Source organism: Peromyscus maniculatus, chromosome 8 (assembly GCF_049852395.1).
Source record: "Peromyscus maniculatus bairdii isolate BWxNUB_F1_BW_parent chromosome 8, HU_Pman_BW_mat_3.1, whole genome shotgun sequence".
NCBI classification, from domain to species: Eukaryota; Metazoa; Chordata; class Mammalia; order Rodentia; family Cricetidae; genus Peromyscus; species Peromyscus maniculatus.
The window spans coordinates 104,063,903-104,073,421 of record NC_134859.1 but is presented as its reverse complement, the minus strand read 5'-3'; the positions used below and the strand labels follow the sequence as shown (position 1 = coordinate 104,073,421).

At 54.6% G+C, this 9,519-nt stretch overlaps 1 protein-coding gene across 1 annotated transcript; it reads right to left on the bottom strand.

Annotated features, from left to right (window-relative positions):
* Nucleotides 1–2,509: 2,509 nt before the first annotated feature.
* Nucleotides 2,510–6,754, bottom strand: Ubald2 (UBA like domain containing 2). Its single transcript, XM_076543781.1, has 3 exons — nucleotides 6,397–6,754; nucleotides 6,205–6,267; nucleotides 2,510–2,897 (listed from the first exon to the last, which is right to left on the bottom strand). Exons 1-3 carry the CDS (start codon nucleotides 6,514–6,516, stop codon nucleotides 2,586–2,588), a joined length of 495 nt encoding a protein of 164 aa, XP_076399896.1. The 5' UTR covers nucleotides 6,517–6,754; the 3' UTR covers nucleotides 2,510–2,585.
* Between the last annotated feature and the right edge of the window lie 2,765 nt (nucleotides 6,755–9,519).

Sequence of the window (9,519 nt, the reverse complement as noted above, 5' to 3'; positions counted from 1 at the left end):
GGGGGGTAGGGGGGGGACAGGACTCAAACTGCTCCCGATGGCCACTCAGCCCGGTGTGCTCACCCCCACCTGTGGTCACTGCTCCTTCAGGCTCAGGGTCTGGGCAGGTCGGAGCTCCCAGCACCACTGCCACCCAGCTCAGTCTTGAGCTGGGCCTCCAGACAGATTCCAGGGGTCCACAAAAAAAAAAAAAAAAAAAAGACTGACCCAACTTGAATCCAAGAAACCCTGAATCGTCAAGACAGTTTCTGGCGGAGTGTGGTGGTGCACCCCTGTAATCCCAGTACTCCTAGGAGAGGACCCAGAGCTCAGGGTTAGCCTGGGCTACATGGCAAAAACCTGACTCAAAATAAAGCAGTTTTCTATTTCTACCCCAGCATGAGGTGTGCGGAGTAGAAGATGGGGCACCCCCACAGCAGTTTCCATCACTCGGGAAAGCATCTGGGGCAAGATGTTCACTTTGAGGTGTGCGAAGGGTTGGGGGTTGGGGTGGTGAGAAAAGTCACACAGGAAAAGCGTGGTAGGAAACGGCCAAGAAATGGGTTTCTCACTGCTGGTACTGTCGGGCTTGTGGGGGTGTCATGAGGTGCAGTGTGCCCTGGGAGCCCAGCGTTCCCCTCCCCTCTCTCAATCTTTATGCGATCACGCTTAGGGGGAGTGGCTTGGCCAACGGGTCCCCTGTGGGCACCCCAACATGGGTGAGCTTCCCTCTGCAGCAAGAGGCAGAGCCAGGGCCAGCCCCACCCCCCCGGGCTCCGGTTTCTCTCACTGGTCCCTCTCTGGCAGTGAAATGCCAGGTCGGCTCAGTTTCCCTGGTCTGGAAGGCAACTTCACAAGCCTCACAGGGAGGCACAACCTTGCCCAGGCCTTGCCCTACAGCCACCGAGGGACGCGTTCCCTAAACTAGAAGGGTCAGCCCCCACCATTCCATACCTGGGTATGGCTGCCCCACCCTTTCCCGACATTGGCCCATCTGAATGGACCCTGGCCCATGTCCCAGCAGCCCCTGCCTGGCCGCCCACACGCCTGCCAGTCAGGGATTTCCCCTTCCGGCCTGGGAAAGCACAGGTGGGCAGGGGCGGGTCTGGGAGGAGGCCCAGGGGGTTCCAACCAGGAAACAAAACTGAAAGGCTAAACCCAAGCCTCCAAGTCCAGCATGTGTCACATGGGACAGAGAAGCTCGGCCCATTGCCCTGCTCCACCAGGGTGTGTGTGGGGGTCTAAAGATGGCCGCAGGAGGGTGGGGCCCTGCTCTGTGGGGGGGGGGCTGAACTTTCACTTCACTTTCGGCCCTATCCTCCCGCCTCAGCTCTGCATCCTAGCCCTTGACCTGTGGAAGTGAGCGGCAGGAAGCCCTTAGATCCCCCAGAGCAGGGTCAGGAAGGGCTCCAGGAGCAAGCCCTGCTGTGCCACAGGTCACCTGACAGCCAGGCCAGCAGGCTCCACCTCACCTAACACCCTGCTGGAGGCTGAGAAGAGGTATGGAGCCGCCACCAGCCCAGCCCCTTCAGGAATCCAGTCTGTGGCACTGGGTCAGCCTTGGTTGACACATTTGGGTCATGGCTGCATGTTCCACAGGCCCCAAGAAATCTGCTCAGCAGGGGAGGCATCGAGGTAGGTCCGAAGCCAACAGCCATTGGGAAACCACACAGCCCATGGCCCAAATGGCTTCTAGGCTGGGGAAAGAGGGAGGGTACTGCCCCTGCCTGTACCCCCCAACACCTCAAACCATGTATCAACGGACCATGCCGCTGCCACCCAGCCACCCACTGACCCTTCCCACCACAGCAAACAAGAGCGCCACAAACCAGGGAAGTTAGAAAAGTCTTTAAGTTTTTAAATTAAAATTGCACCCTGGTGAAATGTGATTTTAATTTAGGAATCCAAAGGCAGGCTCTCCCGAGCCGTCGTCCTCTGACGCTGGACACTGGGGAACCTGTGGGACAGCCAGGACAGTAAGGGACAGGACAGCCAAGCATGCACTCAGAGGTCAGCCAACTCCAGTCCTGTGGGCTTTGCACACCCAGCTGGGGACAGGGTGATGAGTTCTAGGGCCACCGAGAGGCCACCACCAGCAGAAACGAAAACTCCATCTACCAGTGATGGGTAGGAAAGTCCAGGATTCCAACAGGACCCTTCTGGGAGCTCCCTTGGAGGTGGGGGCGGGGCTTCCTAATGGCCGATGTGGCTTCTAAAGAAGGCAGCAGGTCACCTGGCTGCAAGCTCGCTTCATCTATGAGCACCCCTTTGCTCTCCCCCAAATGGGCAGAGGATATGAGGCCCTTCCCTCCTGACCCCAGCACCCCAGTGTGCCGGCCCCACTCTCACATACATTAAATTTATATTCATATATATTATAGTTATATATTAAAAAGAGGAAAAAACCTTTCCCAAAGAGCAACTCCTGAAGAACCCAAGTGGCTCAGGATGGTTACTGTCCCACCCACCCCACAAAAATTCTTATAAAATCTTCCAGTGCGATCTTCAAGAAATCCCCCGCCCTCTTGTGTCCCCCCTCCCCAGCCCTCCTCTGTGTCCCCCACAACCCTGGACTGCCCCCTGCTCCAGCCCAGTGCCATCCAGTCTCATCTCTGGCCATCCATTGCTGTCACGGCTTTCTGCTGGGCGCCCCCCTGGGACGCTCCAGGGGGCCACGTGGGCTGTGGGCAGTGGAGACGATGGAAGGAGTTGGGGGAAGAGGGCGGGATCCAGGGCGTCTGGTGGCTGGGTGGGGATGCGGCCCAGAAGGGGCTGAAGTTTGCAGGAGGGGAGCAAGCCACAGCTGTCATGGGGCTGTTGCTGTTCTGCAGGCCCTCAGAGGCTCGAAGCTTGGAGAACATGGCTAGCGCATCAGGGAAGTTAGGTGGTGTGGCAGGGGTGTTGCTGGGAGTACACATCTGTGGGGAGAAAAAAAAAAGGTGTGGGTGAGGGCTGCCTGCAGGGTCCAGTGCCTCCAGCCCACAGGCAACTTCAACAGACCACCCGTCTCCCCCAGAGCCAAGGAAGAACAAGGGAGAGCAAAATCCAAGGGTGTTGCTCAGGTCTTGGAAACAGCACCAAGGGGCATGAGATGTCAATGGTTAATTCCAACTCAAAGCTAAGGTGTCGACGCGAAAGGACAAGGAGCAGCCCAGGACACCACTGCCCAGCTCCTTTCCTAGCTAGGGGAGCCAGCTGGCTTCCTCCACAGTCCACCCTCAGATGCCCCCAGGGTGTTAGGCACCATGGAGCAGGCCAGGTGGAGGGTCTCCTGCCCTTAACAGCTGCACTTTCTTGGGGTTCCCATTCATTCTCCATGTTCAGCCAACAGGTCTTGGACTCTGGCCCCCTCCACTCATATTTCCTACAAGTAGATCTGGTTAGCTCAATTCTTCTTTGTGCATTACAAATGAGCAAACCGAGACCCAAGGGTTAAGTCACGACAGAACATGCACCCAAAGCAGACGCAAACTGCCAGACAAGACTGCAGGGTCCCAGGTGTGCAGGTCCAGGTGCTAAAGGCCTCTGCCCAGCTGCACTCTGCATTCAGGGTTAAGTCCATCCGGGTCTGGGCTCCCAGCACAAACACGCAGTCGGCCATGCCAGCCCCAGATGCCAGCAGTACACTCCTTGGGGGGTGGGGGGGGACGGACGACAAGTGCCAGTGCCCAGCCCATGGACTGGGAACAGGTGGGTCTGAGCCCAAGACCTACATGAGCTGATTCTGACCTCAAAGCCTCTTCTCCCTTTCTCAGGAGGCCAGGGAGTCCTTTTAGCTTCTCCTAATTTTAGCACCACTGGCTCCTCCCCAAGGCACAGGGCACTGGGGATGGGGGTGGTGAGACACACAACAGGATGCTAGAATTTTATCACTCTAGTTAAAGCAAAGCCAGAGACTGAGTGAGGCAAGGACCCCACCTCATCCTGTTCATTGAGGCTGTGCCACATCAGCTCCTAGGGGCCTTGGACCATTGTTTGCTCCAAGGCCCCACAGGGAAGGCCAAAGGCCTCAGCCAGGTCTAGCCCCACCCAGACACTTGCCTCCTCCCATCAGGACTCCCTGCCCACCCCCCATGACTTCTCCGCAGCAGGAAACAGTGAATGGGGGTTGCGGGTGGAGGCCCTGTTGCATCACAGCATCGTGACTGACTTCCCCAGTCCACCAAGCCAGAGGCCAGGTCTTTTCAACAGTCAACCTGCTCTGGAGAGCAGCTTGGAAGGTTGACTAGGCCTGTGCCCATTGGCCCGAGTGAGCTCAGACATCCCTGGGCCTCTCTGCTTTGGTAAAAAGCAGGGAGGGTTTTGAACTACATTTTCTAAAGCCCCTCCTGGAATCTCAAGTAATTCTGTGTCCCTAGCATGGCCAGGGTCCTCTTGCTTCCCCCCTACAAATGCCCTCCTTGCCTCTCCCCCTCAAACAACTGGGGACCCTTATCATTTATAATGCTTCCTCCAACTGCGGCCTGCAAGATGCAGGACAATCCTTTACCAGTTATGGCCACTTTGTGGTGACTGACCTTCAAAGATTTTGTTTATCTGAGATAGGATCTTGCTAGATAGCCCAGGCTGACCTAGAGTTCACAGCAATCCTCCTGCTTTAATCTCCCAAATGCTAGGTTCCAATGTTTTTATTAAGTTTTCTAACTATTTTGTCTCAAAAACAGTACTGACTTCCAGCACAGGGCTGGTGTTTCCTACTGCGTGGTTGAAGCACCCAACAGCGTGTGTCCCTGATTGATGCACTGATTATAATGTCTGTGTTACAAAACCAGCCATCTCCCCAAAAGAAGCTTCCAAAGGGGATCTCTCTCTCTCTCTCTCTCTCTCTCTCTCTCTCTCTCTCTCTCTCTCTCTCTCACACACACACACACACACACACACACACACACACACACACACACGAATCTGCAGAGGTGGGGGAGGGGGAAAGGAACCAAACAGGACTCCAGTTCAAGCTGGGGCCTGGTAGCTTCCTTGTTCTAGGCCCCTAAGCATGGCTGTGCTTTTCTGAGTGGTCTTGTGGCAGGAAGGTAATTGTGAATAGGAATGGAGACAGTATTCCCAGATCCAGGAAGCTAAAAGTCTGTATGGCTGGATGCAGGAGAGGGGTCTTGGAGATGACTCCCTCCTAAAAGGGATGCCTCAGCATCATTCATTTTCCCATCTAACTTCAAATGCTAAAAGCTAGCTTAAACCAAGGCAGACAACTCTCCTTTCCCGGCATCGCTGACTGGAAGAAAACAGTACCAAAAGAACAAGACACAGCAGAGGATCCATGTGCAGTCTGTCCCCTGGGGAGAGCCAGGGACAAGAGGGCACTTAATGCCAAAAATGTCCAACAGCAAATCTTCTCCGGAATAATGTTTTACCACCCCTCCACTGGGATCAGGCCCTCCGAGGTGTTCAGAGCTAATAGATAACTAGGGATTCGAGTGGAGAAGTGATGGCCTGGGCCTCCAGAAAGCAGAGTACCCACTGACCAGAAGGGCAAAGGCTTTAGCCTGGAGCCAAGTTGGAAGGAGAGGACAAATCCAGGTTTGAAGCACTTCTGTTTCCTGGACTGTTTGTCTCTTAACATACGGAGATTAAAATAAAGTCTTGACCGTATTTTGGGTATATAAACTCCACACAGGGTTATGTTCCCCCAAAGCTCTGGAAGGGCCATCCCACCTTTGTGAGCAGAGCTGGGCTTTCCGGAGCCAGGGTGGATCTATGCTTTCCCTGCTTCCTGCAGCACTGGAGGTGGGGTGTGTGTGTGTGTATGTGTGTGTGCGCGTGTGTGCGTGTGCTTGTGTGTGCGCGCGCGCACATATGCGCGCACTGCATCAACCCACAAATCCCTACTCCAGTCGCCCGCCCCTGGGCTCCCCAGAGGTCTGGTTACCATCGAATCCCTTCCCCATCCTCGGCCACCAGACTCTCAAGTCCCTGCTTGTACCGGGGGCCATTTCTCCTCCCCTCCACCCCCACCTCCCCAACACCAGGGCCCCTAGGCCCAGGGCACGGCGCCCGGCGCAGGGCCTCAGGCCCAGATCCAGGAGCCTGGAGGCGGGTCCCAAAGTTGGGCGAGCCAGCGCCGGCCTGGGAGCGCTCTTTCCTGGAAGACATTTTGGCTCTTTGTTTACATTCGCGGCGCGCCGCTCCCCGGCAACATGGCTGTCACCGGGGCGCTGACAGCGACCTGCCGCACCGGGCGCCCCCGCCGCGGCCCCGAGGGTCACTTACCATCTGCGGGTGGTGGTGGCTGTTGGGAATGTTGCTTTCTTGGAAGAACGTGCTCAGGGCGGTCTGCGGACAAACACGGGACGCGGCGGCGTGAGCGAGGCCTGGCCGCCCCGGCCTCCCCGCCGCGGCCCACGCGCGCCCCGCACACCCCGACCACCCCCCACCCCCGCTCGGCCCGGGCCCCGCGCTCACCTCGAACTGCCAGTGCGCCGCCTGCAGCAGCTGCTGCGCCTGGTCGGCCGCGCAGCCCGCGGCCAGCACGAACTGGTTGATCATGACCTGGTGCCGCAGCTCGTCCGTGTTCACCGACATGGCGCTGGGCGGCCGCCCCGGGCTCGCGCTCGCAGCTCCGCCGCCGCCGCCGCCGCCGCCGCCGCCGCCGCCGCCGCCCGGCGAATGTTGTGGTCCAGCTCGCGCGGCCGCGCCGACGCCGCAAACAACAGCGCGGGGCGGGGCCGTCGGGCCCAACGTTCGGGGGCCGCGAGCCGCCGCCGCTGATTGGCCCGCGCGCCGCCCGACCGGCCGCCGGCTCCCACACGGACGTTCGATTCGAATCCTGCGGCGGGCCCGGCCGCTCTGTTTCTCTTCTCGCTCGGCCGCGCCCATTGGCGGAGCCGGCGCCGCGGGGGCGCCCTGGCATTGGCCGGCCTCCGTGTTTTGGCTCCTCCGGGTTGGTGGTTGGCTGCGACCGACGTCGGGGGGCGGGGCCTGGAGCGCTGATTGGCCTACCGTAGGCCTGTTTGAACCCAACTCGAAAACCTCGAGTGCGCGCTGATTGGTGGAGGTCCCCTGTGTTTGCTGTTGTAGGCGTGGGGGTGGTGCTGGCCAAGTTCATTCATTACTTCATTGAAACTGAACATGCTCAGCTGGAAAAGCAAGACTGAGTGGCTTTGACTCATTTCCTCTGAAAGATGTGGTCATCTCGAGAAACAGAATGATCAAAATAGAAAACACACAGAACCCTTGCAGCTACTCGACTCTCAAGACTCCCAAGAGTATTTAAATTTTAAATAGCTTCTAAATAGTCTCACTTAAAAAAAAAAAAGAGAGAACTTTTGAAACACAACCCACAGCGTGAGGTCCTGGGTTCAATTCCAAAAAAGGAAAAAAACAACACAAAACAAAAACACCACCACCAACAGAAGAGCCAGGCGTGATAATGCAAGCTTTTAGTTCCAGCACTCAGCACTCATTGGGAGAGGCAGGCGTCTCTCTTGAGACCAACCAGCCTTGCCTATACAGTGAGTTCAAGGACAGCCAAGGCTACATAGAGAAACTCTATCTCAAAAAAGCCAAACACACACACACACACACACACACACACCAGACCACACACCACCACCACCACCAAAGAAAGAACGGAGCTGGGCATGCTTTGTATGAGTCGATCTCAGGGTTTAAAAACCCAGTGCTTTGCCGGATGGCGGTGGCCCCACACCATTAATCCCAGCACTTGGGAGGCAGAAGCACACAGATCTCAGTGAGGCCAGCCTGGTCTACAAAGTGAGTTCCAGGCCAGCCAGGGCTGTTTCACAGAGAAACCCTATCTCGAAAACAACAACAACAACAACAACAACAACAACAACAACAACAAAACAGACAAACAAACAAAACAAAAAAAACCCCAGTGCTTAAAAAGAATGTATCTGGTTTCAGTGTGAAGACTTCTTTCCCTTGTCATTTTTTATTCCCTGATCAACAGTGTATCGGTATATATATTTGTATAGAATTTACATTGTATTGGGTATTAAAGTGACCTAAAGATGACTTAAGGTACATGGGATGATGAACTTGGCTTATAGTACACATTGTAAAGTACAAGCCTCCCACATCTCTGGTTCTGTACTGTAGGGAGGGGGCCTGGAACGCTTCCCTTCCGGCTCTGGAGGACTGGACTAGGGATTTACTGTTAGGGTTTCTGGTTCAGGAAGACTTACACTGTTTTTCCATCAGAACTAATTACAGAGTACATTTTAACTAGTTAGTGGTGTGCAGAACAGAAAGACAATAAGAAGAAAGCAAGCTCTGTTTCTGTTTACCTAGCTGTGGGAGGCAGGTGCATGGGAGTTGGCTCTCTCTTTCCATGGTGTGGGTCTGAAAAATCAAACTCAGGCCGACAGGCTTGAGAGCAAGTTCTCACCGAATCACTTGTCAGCCCTATCTTTGTTTTACATAAAGGACTCAGTTTTCCCTGTGAAGGAGCCTGACCATTTTTGAAAAGACCGTACAGAAGGATGAGGTTACGGCGATGTTTGCGTACGAAGACAGTAGAGCTAGGAGTGAAGCAGGGTGGTGGGAGGTGGGGGTGGAGAGCGCATCTAGCAGGCAGGAAGCCCGGGCTGTCTCCCCAGGACCACAAGAACACAGCAAAACCGCTTGGGGCACTAGAATGAGTTCATTTCCTTTCATTTCTCCGCCGATTTGTTTGTTTGTTTGTTTTGAGGGGATGGAAATACTATAATTATTCTTGGACACCCCAAAATTCCCATGGGCTGAAGCCATGAGTGTGGTTGGGAAGTACAGTTTTCCCTCCACATCCATGTTTCAGGGTCCCTAGAGCTAACAAAATCTGTGGACGCTCGACTCCTTCTATATAGCATAGCGTGACATAGCATAGCATTTGAACATAACCCCTACACAGCCTCCCATACATTTAAAATACTTTCTAAAACACCCTGTAATAACAGAATATAAACACTACTAAAATAGTTATACTGTGTTGCTCAATAAAATAAGAAGAAAAGTGTGTACATGCTTTAAAGAGGAAAAAAGTCTGCACGGACACAATTTTCTGTCGGAATATTTTTTAACACAGTTTGGTTGAATGCAGAGATGTGTATACACAGGCTGGGCGGCACCTGTACAGCTTCCAGCTCTTAGCTCCCAGGTAATTGCAAGGTGGAAATAAGAGGGAACAGCCAGCAGCCTGCACTGCCAGGGATCACAGGCCAAGAGCTGCCCCAGAACAAGGAAGCACTGTCATTGTGGGCTCCGGGTTTTCACAAGTACATACAGGTGTCAAACGTGTCAGGGTGGTGAGTAGCAAGGTCTAGCTTGGGTACAGACATTTTAAGAGAACGTGCCTAGAGCTTCCAGGTCTTAATTAAAAAGTTCTCACGCCCACCATGGTGGTGTATAAAGGCTTGTAATTCCAGCATTAGGGAGGCTGAGTCAGGAGGATCAGGAGTTGGAGGCTAGCCTGGGCTATGTAGAGAATTCAAATCCAACTCTCAAGGAAGGTAAAAGTTGGAAGCTGCCAAATCTGTTATTTCTTGGACATCAAGGCAACTTATCTTTAAGGATTGTCTAATGTTT

Bases quoted from the DNA above. Each gene is read 5' to 3' on its own strand.
- Ubald2 (XM_076543781.1), bottom strand. From the start codon at position 6,516: ATGTCGGTGAACACGGACGAGCTGCGGCACCAGGTCATGATCAACCAG. The intron at 6,268-6,396 runs GTGAGCGCGGGG...GTTTGTCCGCAG, and splicing joins CGGCGCACTGGCAGTTCGAG to ACCGCCCTGAGCACGTTCTT. The intron at 2,898-6,204 runs GTAAGTGACCCT...TTCTCCCCACAG, and splicing joins GCCACCACCACCCGCAGATG to ATGTGTACTCCCAGCAACAC.